The sequence below is a fragment of the Xenopus laevis genome, chromosome 9_10S (assembly GCF_017654675.1).
Source record: "Xenopus laevis strain J_2021 chromosome 9_10S, Xenopus_laevis_v10.1, whole genome shotgun sequence".
Taxonomy (NCBI): Eukaryota; Metazoa; Chordata; class Amphibia; order Anura; family Pipidae; genus Xenopus; species Xenopus laevis.
This window is the reverse complement of record NC_054388.1, coordinates 70,128,624-70,145,486: the sequence shown is the minus strand read 5'-3', so window position 1 is coordinate 70,145,486 and position 16,863 is coordinate 70,128,624. Positions and strand designations below refer to the sequence as shown.

General features: G+C 39.5%; 1 protein-coding gene across 4 annotated transcripts in view; it reads left to right on the top strand.

The window, feature by feature from the left end:
* LOC108703019 (zinc finger protein 385B-like) overlaps nucleotides 1-14,725 on the top strand; it is a 268,896-nt gene extending 254,171 nt beyond the window's left edge. For all 4 annotated transcript variants that reach the window (XM_041578353.1, XM_041578352.1, XM_041578355.1 and 1 more), the window contains 4 exons: nucleotides 2,432-2,668; nucleotides 7,298-7,476; nucleotides 7,614-7,715; nucleotides 11,526-14,725. In XM_041578353.1, the coding sequence (XP_041434287.1) occupies nucleotides 2,432-2,668; nucleotides 7,298-7,476; nucleotides 7,614-7,715; nucleotides 11,526-11,741 (734 nt within the window). In that variant the 3' untranslated portion in view covers nucleotides 11,742-14,725. The remainder of the gene's footprint in view (nucleotides 1-2,431; nucleotides 2,669-7,297; nucleotides 7,477-7,613; nucleotides 7,716-11,525) is intronic.
* The last annotated feature ends 2,138 nt before the right edge of the window (nucleotides 14,726-16,863 follow it).

Below are 16,863 nucleotides of genomic sequence, written 5' to 3'. Positions count from 1 at the left end.
TTTTCTCTGCACTTAACAGCCAGAAAAAGAAATAAAGTTTCTCACTTAATTGGCTTTTAGCAGAGAGACCAAAACAGCTAACTGGTGCAAATAAGATACTTTGTAACAATTTTGAGACACAAAAAAACAGTTTAGATAAGGAGGGATATTTTCAAACTTTCATAACCTGCCAAATTTTGTAAAATGAACATGGTAATTAGGGGGTGTGGCCACAGAAAGGGGCGTGGCCATAAATTTCTTGCAGAATTTTTTTTTGTCCCTCTTTTTACTTCTAAAATGTTGGGAGGTATGTGGAATTAGTGAGTGATTTGTGCAAGTCACATGTGACTATTGACTCATTCCACAATGGAAACCCTTAAAATGCTACATGGTCCAGGCCGGCAGTAACTCCAGTGTTCCCTGCCATATTGACTGTCCCTGCTGATGTGTTCTTCATAAGCAGTATTGCTAAAGTTGACAAACAGATGTCACTATGCCTTTCTATAGAAAAGGTCTATCCAAAGAAAACAGCATGGCAGCTATTAGTCATATGTGCTGTATACATCCAAATGGTATGAGAATGAATGCATAGTGCGTACAGTCGGCTGCTGCCTGATGCTTAATTATCTGCCTATGAGAGAATAAATACAGGAATATGTATAGAGAATGTGCATTTTCCATTTAAAAGGCCATACAATGTAATGAGATAAATAATAAATTACTTTTCATTCCAAAAGTGCAGTTTCTTTGTACTTTCAAAGGTCTTGACGTCTTCATATCAATAGAGTTCTATACAGAACCACATTGATCTTTTCTTGCTACCCATGCAGTTACATAATTTTTGTATGTAATGATTTTTCCATTTGCATACATTGAATATTTACTAACATCTAATTTTCGGATGTGGGTTGTTAAAACCGTGATTCTCTACCTGCTGACAAGGTTTGTGTTATGAAATGGGTTTTACCAATGGTATTCACACTCAGCTCTGCTGGAACCAAAAATCTATTTAACCTCATGGAACATGAACAAATATGTTTTTGCTTTTCTGTTATTATTGAAGCGCTTCATTATATAATCATAATACATACAGCATATTGGTTTCCAATGTTGGGGGTGTAAAATTTCCTTTTCTATGGAGGAGTGCTGATATCAGCTGATATTATACAGCCTTGGGTTGATGTTTGCTGGTCAAGAAATATTTCACCCAAACTAGACCAGTTACAGATACTGGGATGTTAATGGTACACCTACACAGGGATGCAGATACAGGGCTTCACAAGCTGGGTTCCACAGGCACAGCTAATATTTTTTGTCATCACAGGATTAAAATGAATTACAATGACTTATTGAAGCCATTCTTTAAAGGTTCTTATGTCCATTCAAGCTCCTTGCACCTCCGTATTGTTGAGCTAAGCACCATTGCGTCCTGTACTGCCTCTGCTATTGAATTGCAGGCAAGTGCACTTACTGATGCTGGGGAATCCTCGAGCTATTGCCACCCAGGACATGGTAGTAATCCCAGGGTTTCCACAGCCAGGTCAGCAGACTTGCCCCAAAAGAACCATGTGTTTATTTCATTTTAATGCCACCTGCCTGAAATGATGCAATCCTAATTCTGAAAATGTTAGCCACAATTTGCATCCGATTTGTGAACAGTTGTATGCACATTTGCTTCCTGAAAGCACATGACCAGGCAATATGATCTGAGATGGCTGCCTACACACTAATATTACAACTAAAAAAAATACACTTACTGGTTCAGGAATGAAATTGTATATTGTACAGTGAATTATTTGCAGTGTAAACAGTAGAATTTAGAAATAAAAACGACATCATAAAAATCATGACAGAATCCCTTTAATGCTTTGGCACACTGTAGAGCCACAATTATGGTAGAATTCTGAGGGGAAAGAACACTGGGTAAAAAAACAATTGGCAGAAGAAAATTCTTCACTGTTATAATAAGTAACTCATCATATGTGTTAGGAGGGAAGGCCAAATGTACCATAGTAGTAGTCATTACCACCCACTGTCCACATTCCAGCTGGCCATACACAGGGAGATCCGCTCATTTGTCGATGGCAATCATGGACCCCAACTTCCTCATGAGAAAGGGCACATAAATGAGGAAGTTATAAATTCACTTCATTTGGACCTTTTAAAATGGACCCCTCTGGTTGCTGTCAGCTTCATGCTTTAGTGCTTGTTAATATGCTAGAGAATACTAGCTTTATGTCTCTTTTAAATTCATGCTCAGATCATATGGAGATACATGAAATCCCCTACACAAGTATAATTTTATTATTTACTTACCGATGTCTTGACTTAAAAGTTACTTGTTCTGAAATCTACATTTTTTATAGGTGTGACTCTATTTTTTAAACTTGGTTTTAGCTCAGCCACTTTACAGGTACATAAAAGCTAACTTTAATTACTGATTTGCTTGCAGGTGATGAGGAAAAAGTCTGCAGTTCGGTGAGCCATGGTATTGCAGAAATCAAGTCGCTCATTGCCAAGTCTGAAGTAGCGCTAACTGCAGTGATACCGGCAACACTTGTAAAGAGCACAAATGGCACTACAAACATTAATTCTGAATCAGAGGAAGAAAAAGCCAAGAAACTTCTGTACTGTTCATTATGCAAAGTTGCGGTCAATTCCTTGGCCCAGTTAGACGCACACAACACAGGTAATCAGCTGCTACATTGATTGCAATTCCTGCTAGACTTGCCTTATAGAAAGTAGAAATTGCATACCATATTCTTATTGCAATTATATTTGCCCCTCAAGATCTTCATCATCATCATCATCATTTATTTATATAATGCCAGCAAGTTACACAGTGCTTTACATTATAATCAAAATATAGAAAAGAAGGCGCACACCCTCTTTGGATAAACTACAGGGTGCTGATCCAAAGGTGACTCCCCATAAGGGTCTCCATAATATTTAACAGAAAAAGGAATGGATCGCACACCTAATTTTGAAAAACCAAATTAATTTATTAGACAAAAAAGAAAAAATAATACAAAAATTACAAAACAAAAATCAAATCATAATGAACCCAACGCGTTTCGACCTTAAGGGTCTTCATCAGGGGCACAAAAAAATAAAAAATCAAAAAGGCATTATAATGAACAGGGAACAGACAGCAAATATCAAACGTTTACAAAGTGCAACAGGATTAGAGGGTGCTAATCGCAAAAGTTTACAAAACTAAAGCTGGCCATAGATATTGAGATTTTTAAAAGATCAGATCCTGATCGTGAGACCACGATCTTCTCAGAACGATCGTACGATCGTACGAATTAACCATCAACTAAAAAGACCAATTTGCCAGGAAAACAAAGGGTAGCTGCCTGCTTGGCCCTGCAAACATAGATAGATTGCACTGGGGCCGACAAAGATTTTTTGACCTGGCCGATCAATTTCCCGACAGATGTCGGCCGAAAAATCGTAAGATGTACGATCGTTCGAATACCACTAACCGCACGATAATTTCAAAGGATCGGTCGGGCTTCCCTAAAATCGGTCGTTCGGCAAGAAGAATCGTCGCGTCTATGGGGAGCTTAAGGGTTAGGGTACAAGTGAGACACAACAATTTTAGAAACAAATTTGTGATTTACAAATGTATGACTGATTAATTAAGATACATTGGATAAGCTTCCCTAAACAGGTTGCATCTTTAGGGAGTGTTTGAAAGTTTGGAAAGAAGGAGAAAGTCGGACAGCTCGAGGCAGAGAGTTCCAGAGAAAAACAGAAGTAAGAGAGAAGTCTTGTAGACAAGAATGTGCAGAAGTGATGTGAGGAGAAGCAAGGTGAAGGTCATGACCAAATGTGAGCATGGTTTAGCTCAGTCTTTGATCCATCTGTGTTTATTACAGTGAATAAATTAAAGGAGAAGGAAAGGTGAAAATACTTAAAACACACCTACAGTTTCATCTCCTCCTTACTGACTGAACCGCTAAGCTTTCATTTCCCATAAGTGTGTTCTGACATGATTAAGCCACTTTTCAAGTGCAGCAATGCTTGAAGTTCCCATCTTTGCGTTCTCCTCGCCACTTCCTTCTGCTGCTGTTCCCTAAAGTATATTTGCCAAGGTTAGAACGCGCTCCCCGTCAGAAGCCTGCAGTTAAACTTAGTGGAGAACAATTAAAACAATTAAGTGGAGAAGTCTTTACCAGTGTTATAGCTACTGTATACCTACCTTGTACATTAAAACTGTCATTTGTAAGAGGTTATGGTGCCAGTAATGATGTCAAATTTATCTATGTCCATTTGAAAGAAAGCCTCGACATTTACCCCTTTTTTTATAGCCCCCAACTTAAGAGTTGGTATGGGAGTAAGGTCAATATATACCCCCAACCCCCATTATCATTAACTAGACAAGGATTACGAGAACAGGTATAAGGACACTATTAATAACCACTATGACACTTTTACACACCACTGTCCAGAAGGTGGGGTAGAAAGGAGGTGTTAGGGTTCCTCCATAGTCCTAATTCTTCCCACTGTCTGCACCACATGAACTCCAAGCAATGTAGTGTGGATTAGCACACCCACCTTCTAGGTCAGCAAAGATATGCCTGGTGCACGTGGATGGAGGCTCGGCAACCCCCCAAAGCAGTAGTGTAGAAAGAACCTCACGGCACACAGGTCTGCATGAAGTTTTCAGTGATTTATTGAAGCGGAGTGCACAGCAACGTTTCGGGGTCACCCCCTTTGTCAAAGGGGGTGACCCCGAAACGTTGCTGTGCACTCCGCTTCGATAAATCACTGAAAACTTCATGCAGACCTTTGTGCCGTGAGGTTCTTTCTACACTACTGCACCACATGAACACCAGTGTGCATATGATAGGCAAATGAACAAGCCAAGGGCAGTGGACCCATCAATATGATGATATTAGGTTGCCCTGCGGAAAAGTATTTGGATGTAAACGCACACCTTGGCCTTCCTAAAAAATGACTCCCTGGTGTCCATTGATGGAGGTATCTGCCACTTCACTTCCAATGTACTGCAAAGAAATTCACTGGCACACAAGGTAATGCTTATAGGTTTATTGCAGCATGCAACGTTTTGGGGTTAACCCCTCTATCAAGCATGCTTTATCGAGTTCTTCCCTGCCAGCATTAGGGTGCCCACATATATTTTGGCACATTCAAACCCAACTGAATATCTTTAATGCAAAATAACTGCTTTTCACATTCAAGGAGCCTTTTCATTTCTTCCTGTGTGTGTGAGGAAAGAAGAAGTATGAGAGAATATCTTATCTAGCCCACAGAACAATTTTTTTATATAATTATTCTGTTATGCCACCTGAAAAGTTGTCACTTTTAAGACAGAAATCCCATTAGAGTTGTGTTATTGTTCTTTGAACCAAAATAATTAGCGCACCTCATTTTGGCTGTTGCTATCATTGCTTTTCCATAATCTATTGTTCTTAAAATAGAGGAAGAGTAACAAGAACACATACAACTGACAATATCTGTTAGCAACAGCTCAGTGTGAAACCTTTTATTATAAACATTGTTCTGGCTGGTTTCATCTGATTTAATTGCTGCTAACACATAACACCCTCAATAATCACAGGATGAGCACTATTTATATTTGAATAAGTGCAGTCTGCAGAGACAGTAAAATATTTGTGGGGGATCATTTGTCGTTAACCCCACAGCACACCTGTCTCCCTCCAAGGGTGTCACTATGGAGCTTTCATGGCATATTTGCAAGGATTCATAGCAGGGATGCACCGAATCCACTATTTTGGATTTGGCCAAACCCACAAATCCTTTGCAAAAAATTCGGCTGAATACCGAACCAAATCCAAATCCTAATTTGCATATGCAAATTAAGGATGGGAAGGGGAAAACATTTCTACTTCCTTGTTTTGTGACAAAAAGTTACGTGATTTCCCTCCCGACCCCTAATTTGCATATGCAAATTAGGATTTTGATTCGGTTCAGCTGGGCAGAAGGATTTGGCCGAATCTGAATCCTGCTGAAAGAGGCCAAATCCTGGCCAAATCCCAAACCAAATCCTGGATTCAGTGCATCCCTAATTCATAGCATTTACAGTAAAGATTCAGATTCATTCTTTAGGGAAAACTTAAATTCTGTACTATAACACCTCCATTAAATGACCGGCTTGCAGTAAGGGTAGAGGCTACTGGTAACCTTGTGAACTGTGCCATTTGCTTCTTTGTTTACTGTGTATGAAACAAAATAACCTACATGTAAACTGTAAGCTCTACAGTCTAGAGCACCATCCCTCTTTTTTTAAAAAAATGTGACAGTGTAATTTAGATCTTAGAGCTAGCTGAACCCAACACATGAGCACATGATGTAGACTTATACTTTTATAAATATTTGACAGAATGGTGGCATGTGTATGAGAAGAATTACAGCTGAATGCAATTCAGATATTAAAAATTACCCATATCGGAAGGATTATCAAGAGGCTGGTGTAAGAGCCAAAACGTTGACCAAGATAAGACCTATAGGTGGCCATAGACGTTAAGATTTTTCTCCCCCTAATGACTAACTGTAGTGCGATCTGACGAATCTGTCAAATTATCGTGAGGTTAGTGGGGTGAGATTGTGCATCTAATGATTTTTCACCCCAACATCGGTCAGAAAATCGGTCAGCCAGGTTAGAAATATACCTATTGTCCAATCGTTTGCAGAGCCAAGCAGGCAGCTACCCAAAGTTTTCCTAGCTTCAACTAGATCATATCGCTTGAAATGGTTGTTTTAGTTGATAAACAAATTGTACATTTGAACAATCGTTTCAGGATAAGCTTGGTCTTACAATAAAAAGTGCAGATTTTCTTCAGCATAAGGGTATACTTATATATGCATAAATATAGAACTATATCAGACCAAACAGTTGAATTGAGGAGATAATGGCTTACACTTATGAGCTGTACTTAGCCCTCAAGTCTCAACATAAATGTAGACATTTGGGAACTTTGAGCCATGAATCAGTTGGGAGTTGGTTGCCTTGAACTTATTCATAAAATGCATACAAACCATAGATTTCCTATTCACAGCTCAGAATAGCAAATCACTGCATAAATCAGAATCAACGTATGTGTAATTTAGGAGATTAATGACATTTGTGCACTACAGACAAATCACATGTATTAATGACTTGTTCACTTTTCATCTGAACTGGGTTTCAGCATAGCATAGGCTTCTTTAGCAGATGCACACAACTGCTTGTGCAATTCTATTGTAGGTAGCACATAATGAATTTGCTCTCTGTTGTACTAGATTATGATTAAATATGCTACTTACCACTGTGTCATGTTGTACATAGGCTCAAAACACAAGACAATGCTTGAAGCACGAAATGGTGCTGGTCCCATCAAGTCTTACCCCAGGTCTGGATCTCGACTAAAGCTTCAAAATGGTAGCAAAGGGTCAGGATTACAGAACAAAACCTTCCATTGTGAAATCTGTGATGTACATGTCAACTCAGAAATACAGTTAAAGCAGGTAATGCAAAGAAGGGTGCCTGGGAACTTTTTGTTTCAGTATTAAATCATTATAACCAATTATGACGAATGTTGTGTTCTCCATTCTCTAGTTTTATTGGCAAATTAACAAATTTACTCTGTGTTTTCTCATTTCAGCATATCTCTAGTAGGCGGCATAAGGACCGAGTAGCAGGAAAACCCATGAAGCCCAAATATAGCCCATACAACAAACTCCAGCGTAGCCCAAGTATTTTAGCAGTAAGTATATTTATATCTACTAATGATGTCAAATAAATAATCATTTGTGCTTTAACAGGTTTGACTATACATAAGAATTGAAATGAAGGCTTCCAGTAATCTATTTGTGGGTTCCAGATCTCATGTTGTGGCCCTTCAAACACACAAGGGGTCATTTACAAATTGTAAAGTAGGGTGCAATATGCGAATATCGGATGCAAAACGAATTGTGGCAGGTCTCTACACTCCATTTGGGGGCACAGAGATCTGCATCTGCTCCCATGAATACTTTGTATTCAGTGTTTGTCAGTATTGTATTCATAATCCTCCACTATTTCTTAGGTTTTACAACATTCAGAAAGTTAGGTAGCGAATATGGACCCAGGCCTTAATGGGGTCCTGTAAGCACAGGTTTCTTCAGAATGGAAACGAAAAGGTGAGAAAGAGAAACCTCATGGAGACATTAACATATCCAGGTTTTCTCACTGTATTCATCTTTCATAAAACACCTTTACCTATAGTTTACCTTTGTTACTGGTAGTGATGAATGGAATTAGCAATGGGTGAAGGTAACCAGGTACAATATATATATATATATATAGGCTGCGTGTATTATCAGTCTACAATTTGTTTCTGATGTACCTATGCCAGGCTTTTGTTCTGAGTTTCAAATTTGCAATATTGTGGAGCCACAATTGAAGAACGTGTAATAGCTTTGGCTGTAGAAAGCCACTCCTTTATGCACCTGACAGGGGTCAAGGGCTCCAATCAGCAACCTGGTGAAGCAGACACTGCACTAAAAGAAAATGAAAAAAAGATGCAATCAGGCTTGTATTATTGGGAAACATATTGAAAGAAGTTGTGCAATTTAAGAATCAAGTAAAAAATCTTTAACAGCACAGCTGCTCCTTACTTATAAAGTGGTAATGCTCTTACAACGACAATAAATGTCTACACAGAACAGCGGGAAACTTCACTGCCAGGGTGCAAAAATAATCTTGCCAATTTGTGGCTTATTTTGAAAAGGAAATCATTGTTAGGGTTTAGTTATCTCTGCTGAGATTAATGGACCCTAATCATTCATTGTTATGGCTTTTAAATGCAGTTCATTAGGCAAGATGAAAAAAATGACCAGGCTCTCATTTCCGTGCTCGCTTGTGGCCCAGAAGACATGGATACATTTTGGCAGCTCAGAAATTAGTATATTCTGCATCAGAATTGCATAATCGGCTTGTATGACGTGTAAACTTCATGATTTGTCACGAACCCCAAAGGATAAGTAAACCTTTTATATTAAAATCCCCTAAAATACTCTCTCTCCTAAATGAGGTGCCTACTGTGCATGCTTGATTAATTTCCATTGGAGCAGAGGCAGTGAGCGTGCCTGGTAGGCACCTTTTTGAGCTCTTCATAGTCAGAGAGAAGAGTGTTTAGAAAGCAAGAGACAGAGCTTCACACTAGAGAGGGGAGTAACTAAAAACTGCACTTGGACTGGCTGTAATAGAGAGACAAAATAAATCTGAATGCTGAGAGAAGGGTATGTTAGTCTGGGGGCTGTTTAGAGTCATTTAGAGAAAAAAAAGTTAACTTGTTATTTAAACTTTTGAACACCTGCACAGTGTATACTGAGCATTTGCAGTATCACTGACACTAATTAAAGATGGGGAACTTTTCTGACAATTTTGAAGGCATAGATCATTAGTGTAATAGATATGCTGAATCTTTAGGATGCAGAAGTAACTTCAGTATATAAAACATGCCATTTGTAGCCAAATTTGTTTTTAGATTTTACTTCTCCTTTAAAATAAAACTATACCCCCAAAATGAATACTTAAGCAACAGATAGTTTATATCAAATGAAGTGGCATATTAAATAATCCTACCAAACTGGAATATATATTTAAGCAAATATTGCTCTTTTACGTCTCTTGCCTTGAACCACCATTTTGTGATGGTCTGTGTGCTGCCTCAGAGATCACCTGACCAGAAATACTACAACTCTAACTGTAACAGGACGAAATGTAAAAGCAAAAGACACAACTCTTGTCTTTAATTGGTTTGTTTGTGTGCACTGTGAATCCTATGATCCCAGGGGCCTTTTATTTTTTTAAAATGGCAATTTTCTATTTACGATTACCCAAAGGCACATACTATTAAAAAATATATTATTATGAAAATGGTTTATTTACATGTAGCAGGGTTTTACATATGAGCTGTTTTATGCAATATATTTTAATGGAGACCTACATTGTGGGGGGGTGGTTATAGTTTTCCTTTTACAGAATATGCAGCCATGAAATTCTTTTATTTGCAAATGTTTGGACTTTCTCCCTGAATTAAGTTTAAGTGCAAGATGCATTTTTATTAAGTGCAGAGTAGTGAAAAAGTACACTGTGGGGGGCACATTTACTAAGGGTCGAATTTCGAAGTGGTAAAACTTCGAAATTCGACCATCGAATTATAGAAATTCGATAGTCGAAGTTTTTTTTTCATTAAAGGGATCCTGTCATCGGAAAACATGTTTTTTTCAAAACACATCAGTTAATAGTGCTAGTCGAGCATAATGCTGCACTGAAATCCATTTCTCAAAAGAGCAAACAGATTTTTTTATATTCAGTTTTGAAATCTGACATGGGGCTAGACATATTGTCAATTTCCCAGCTGCCCCAAGTCATGTGACTTGTGCCTGCTTTCTGGCAGGCTGCTGTTTTTCCTTCTCAATGTAACTGAATGTGTCTCAGTGGGACATGGGTTTTTACTATTGAGTATTGTTCTTAGATCTACCAGGCAGCTGTTATCTTGTGTTAGGGAGCTGTTATCTGGTTAACTTCCCATTGTTCTTTTGTTTGGCTGCTGGGGGGGGGAAAGGGAGGGGGGTGATATCACTCCAACTTGCAGTACAGCAGTAAAGAGTGATTGAAGTTTATCAGAGCACAAGTCACATGACTTGGGGCAGCTGGGAAATTGACAATATGTCTAGCCCCATGTCAGATTTCAAAATTGAATATAAAAAAAATCTGTTTGCTCTTTTGAGAAATGGATTTCAGCGCAAAATTCTGCTGGAGCAGCACTATTAACTGATTCATTTTGAAAAAAATGTTTTTTTCCCATGACAGTATCCCTTTAAATTTGGCAATTTTTGATCTAATTCAAATTTAATTAATCGATCCAACAATTTAAAAAAAAACCTTTGACTTCTAAAAACTTAGCCAAATACTGGCTATAGGTTCTTGGAGGTCCCCATAGGCTAACATAGCAATTCGGCAGGTTTAAGGTGGCGAAGTCAAAGTTTTTTAAAGAGACAGTACTTCGATTTTCGAATGGTAGAATATTCAAAGTTTTTTCAATTCAAAACTAATTTTGGCCTATTCGATGGTCGAAGTACCCAAAAATTACTTTGAAATTCAAAGTTTTTGAATTCGAAAATTCACTTTGACCCTTAGTAAATGGGCCCAGTTTTGTGTCAGAGAGTGTTGAAGCAGGGTTTGATACCATGAATATGGGCAGTTCTCTCTCTCTCTAGTGATGTAGAACCAAAAGGAAAAATGTAAGCTCTAAAACTGCTGGTTATCAGAACTGTGTAATAATTCTGTATAAAAAAGTACCATTATTACATCATAGGCTTTGGGACCAGGGCGGCCAGAAACCATTAATGGTTCACAAGTGGTTCAGAAATTGGTTCAGAAAATGTAGCCATTATGTAGTGTAGGTTGGTTTCAACAGTTTCCGTACAGCAACAGTTACGATGTCGAGGTGTGCACAATGTACCTAAAGTTACTGAAGTGACAAAATAGCTTTTTTTAAATGTGAGCTTGTTCTTCTTTATTTTAGGCAAAACTTGCATTCCAAAAGGACATGATCAAACCTTTAGTAGCGCCGACCTTTCTTTCATCTCCACTGGCAGCTGCTGTATCCTCCACACTTTCCCTACCACCTCGTCCAGCCACTTCTCTGTTCCAGGGGTCCATGTTACCCCCAGCTTTTATAAGACCAGGACACTTCTCCCTCCGAGCGACTACCGCATCCATTCTATTTGCACCGTATTAGCTGCAATGAACACTACGGGATGAGTAGCTGGTGGAAGACAAATAGACGGAATACAACCATTCGGTGACGCTGTGCTCTGCCATGGCTCCTGAAAACGGACTGGGAAACCATGACGACGAGAATCACAGAGGCCTGCCCACTTTATGATATTTATTAACGTACCGTCGTGGAATAACAGCAGTACATGTGGATATCAAACAGAGTATTTAAGATTACATGACCTATTTTCCTCACTTGTCTGTGATCTGTTTAACAATGTATTTTTCCTGACAGACTTGAAATGTTTGGAATCCAAATGCCCTTATTCCAGTGTTGAACATGCCGACTAATGGGAGAAACAAAAAAATGATTTTTGTGGAGACCACCAAATTCTGTGGATTACATGAAGTATTATTAAGTGTGGCTCACAGGGAATTGTGTAGTATTGTTTTAGACCCATATACTGTTGTGTTTTGCATAGTTCTAGGCACTAGGTTCTGCAGTAAATACGCTTTGTTACAGTTGGGAAGTGGTTATGCTTTAATGCAATTCCCCACCCCTACCCCAACCCAAACCGTATTCTTCTTTTTTTGATAGATGATCCGAACTAGAAAAGCCATATGATATCAAGTTGTCATAATATATTTTATTTTTATCTAATTTATTTTATAGCATCCTCGCTAAATAACTTATGAAATGTACTACTGTAACGCAAACGCAAAATGTACAAAAGAGAAGAGTCTTATTTCGAAATATTGATATAGCAGTATGAAGTTAGAATGGTATGAGAAGAAGCCATGGTTTTGCTTTTTTTATACACACTGGAGGAGTGGCACCTTGTTCTTATTGTTGACAGTCCTCAACCGAAATGGTGATATAGCATTTCATGGAATAAAAGTCTCACCAGGTCTAGAAATCCTTATCACCCAATCAGCTGGTAGAATTCCTGATATCCAGTGTCTGAATGGTGGCTATGGGTTGCTAGACCTGATTCAAACATTGTGACTTTAATTAATTTGCCCTATTGATTTAGTTTTATTATACTGTTTTAGGGCAGAGACACACATGGAGATTCTGGGAGATTAGTCAGCCTTCCCGCCGGCTAGAATCTAAATCGCCGGTGGGGTGGCACTCGGAACACTTCGTTTTCCGAAGTCGTCCCAAGTTTCCTCGTGAGGCAGCTTCAACACTTCAGAAGTCAAAGCGCTCCTCTCAGTAATCAGGTTTGTCCAGTTATAACGCATCCTTATTATTTAATAGGATACAGTTTATTGTATAATTGAATCTTTAAAGGGGATATAACACTCCATAGGATTGTACTCTCAACACTGCTCCAATGAGGAGGGGATATATGCTTCCCTAAAATGTATTCGTTTGTGCTCAATAACTCTTTTAAACTTAAAGGAGAACCAAACCCTAAAATGAATACGGCAACATATCCTATATTCTATATACTGAACTTACTTAGCCCGGAGGTTTAGCATATAACTGTAATGATCCAGGCATTTAAAGTTGTCCACATCAGCTCCCCATCTTGGATCTTGTTTGGTCATTAGTGATGGGCGAATTCATTCGCCAGGTGCGAATTTGCGGCAAATTTCAGCATTTCGCCACCGTCAAATAAATTTGCGAAATTGATGTGAAAATGCGCAAACTAATCAAAATTATTTTGACACCTGCGACAGTACTGACGCCTGTGACAATTCTGATGCGCATCAGAATTGTTTCAGGCATCAAAATAATTTTGTAAATTTTTCAGCAAAATGGGAGAAATTTGCCCATCACTGTTGGTCATATTTTGAGTGTCAGTGGCATTAAAGGGCAAATAACCCTGTTACACTTGGGGGTGCATGTATGCAAATATGTTAGCAAGGCCACCATCAGGGGGAACAGTTGCCAGGGGGCCAGTCAAATTTTGACCTGAGTGGGGGTACGGCTGGGTAGCCCACACTTACATCAACTGTTTATATTGGAATTTATACTCAATTATTTACAGTATCTCCTACATTAACTTTTCAATAGTAGAATGACTAGTTATTGGGCCCCATAGCAAGATCATTTGGCCCCTAAACTTTGGGGCAAGACATTTTCCATTTCGATAAACATATATTTTAGCTGCTTATCAGTCACAGTCCTACTGGGTCGCCTATAGTTTAAGGGGGGTTTTCCTCTATAGTTACACCCCAGTAAAGTGATTTTGTATCATAGTCGCATATCCACATTCATCAAGTTAAACCTTTTGTACTAGCACAACCTACCTAACTACCTGGGGTGGCCAGGCAAATAACTTGATTTCTGATTACAGCCCTGTATGTTAGGCACCAGATCACTGTACCAGGCTTTCTTTGTACCTAACTTTTATTCCATTATCCTCCTTATATAGAGCCATAGAAGCACATTTTCTCATTAGAGTCTCTGGACAAGCTATTGTTAGCTATTTAAACCAAATAAAGATATTTATTTATATATATATAAATATAACCAAATGACACCAACCCCCGATGACTCCCCATTATGATTCTTAGACCATATAAACCTGCAGAATGTCTAGCTATTTTATTGGCAAAGACATCTGGCTTCCAATATCTTTTTGAATTTAGCAAATAATAAATGAATAAACAAGATTATATTTGCATTATCCGGTCGCCTATATCAACGGGTTTCCCTATTCTACAAATCTCCCAGGGCATCCTTTGGGTGTATTATTCCTCATTCTGTTTAGATCAGTGCTACATCATGCATGTGGTTTCCTAATGCAATAATGTACAGAGCATAAACATTTCTAGCTGAATGAAAGCCTTTTATTTCATCAGATGGAAGCAAGGTGTAATTCCAGATCCAGTAAGCTAGCAGCTGAGAGACATGTTACAGCACATAAGGTAACAGAGCACAATAGAATGCCTTTGAAGCACAGTCATTTAGAACATTTTATCCTGCCGTTAGAAAAGGTTTCAATCTCTGTGTACTTTTTTAATGTATCTTTTCAATAAAACATGTTAAAATGTGTTGTTTCTTCTGCTTGGCTCTGCATATTGGTCAAGTACATGAGTATGACCAGCAGGTGGCAGTGTTACCAACACCAAGGCTTCCAGGAAATACTGGATTTACATATAGTTATATACATAGTTAAATTGGGTTGAAAAAAGACAGTCCATCAGTTCAACCCCTCCAAATGAAAACCCAGCATCCATACACACACCCCTCCCTACTCTCACAAAAAACAATATATACCCATATCTATACTAATTGTAAAATTTTGTATCACAATAACCTTTGATATTATATCTATCCAAGAAATCATCCAAGCCATTCTTAAAGGCATTAACTGAATCAGCCATCACAACATCACCTGGCAGTGCATTCCACAACCTCACTGTCCTGACTGTGAAGAACCCCCTACGTTGCTTCAAATGAAAGTTCTATTCTTCTAGTCTAAAGGGGTGGCCTCTGGTATGGTGATCCACTTTATGGGTAAGGTCCCCTGCTATTTGTCTATAATGTCCTCTAATGTACTTGTAAAGTGTAATCATGTCCTCTCGCAAGCGCCTTTTTTCCAGAGAAAACAACCCCAACCTTGACAGTCTACCCTCATAATTTAAGTCTTCCAACCCTCTAACCAGGGGCATTTCTGCCATGAGGCAAGGTGAGCACCTTGCCTCAGGCGGCAGCTCACCAGCAGTTACCAGGGGCGGCAAATAGGCGTTCCTGGTAACTTTAAGAGTCGAATTTCTGTTTATTAACCTGAAATTCGGCTTTTCTAGCGCAGAGAGCACAATTTCGATCTCTGTGCTTGCGATGCAGACACCCATCGACGAATCTGAAGGTAAGCGTGATGGGGCAGGGGGGCAGCATGCCGAACGCTGCCTCAGACGGCATTAATGCCCGAAACGCACCTGCCTCTAACCAGTTTAGTTGCACTTCTCTGCACTCTCTCCAGCTCATTTATATCCCTCTTAAGGGCTGGAGTCCAAAACTGAACTGCATACTCCAGGTGACCAGGGACCTATAAAAAGGGATTTGTGCCTAAGGCCACAGGTTTAGTTGAAAAAATAAAAGCAGGACTGGAAATATATGCAGTAAATTGCAAATACCACCCTCTTTATCTAAAATGAATGAAATTTATATTTTTTAGGCCTCTCTTTGGGAAAGCAGCAACATTTCTGTCTTAACCATTTCCCTGCCATAGATTGCAAAATTTACGATCACATGAAAAGTGTTCCACCAGCTGTCCATAAGTTACAATGGAGGAATTGTGGTTAGTTTATTTTCCTATGCTGAATAATATGCTTAAATTTAGCAATTGCCATTTTTGATGTGAGGTCTGTGCCAAAGGGGGCACCCCGGCATGGAAGCAAGGGTGGATCACAGACTCCACTTTCACCTACCACACTCTTCCTCCCACCCTGCTGCACAGACACCAGAGTGGCCAGGGTTCTGGCCTGGGATTAGAAAGGGAGACCAGGGGCGATGGACATCAGAGTGACCCTAGACAGTCGTAGCCCTAGGAAGAAACCCAGGGTCATAAGGTGTATTTGAAGTATTGATGATCAATGTCCTGCAAATCACACTAATTCTTGCAGCTTGTTGCTTTCACTTTCATGTCACACACCGCCACAGCTGGATAGCAGCATACCATAGATGGCAGCCGAGGTACAAATCAGGTGGAGAGACATGGGACCAGCTGGGCCCAGCGCACCCTCCTTTCCTCTCCCACTCCAGTTTCCCTCCAGTGAGCAGAGACTTCAAACCTCCCAAGGTTGGTGTGGATCAGAAGGCCACAATGCACTTCTGCCCACCCACAAACCCAGATACTGTAGGTACCCGGGTTGGTCTGCGACTGGTGCAGAACAGAAAGGGAGAAGGTTGCCCTTACCTTCCCATGCCCCAACCTCCCCAATCTCTCCAGGGGGTGGGCTCACACCAAAAGGATACGCTTAGTAACTATTGAGTTTCTTCTCAGCATTCCTCCAAGACCAGGGCCCACCACAGTAAACAGTGCAATCAGAAGTAGCAACAGGCAGTGTATACAAAGGGCAGGGCTAATGCACGCTTATGACCAGCACTTACAAGGAATTCCCCTTTCCTGGGAAACATTTCCAATCCCCCATCCCTACCACACCTTTAGCAGGTTACCTGTCGACAA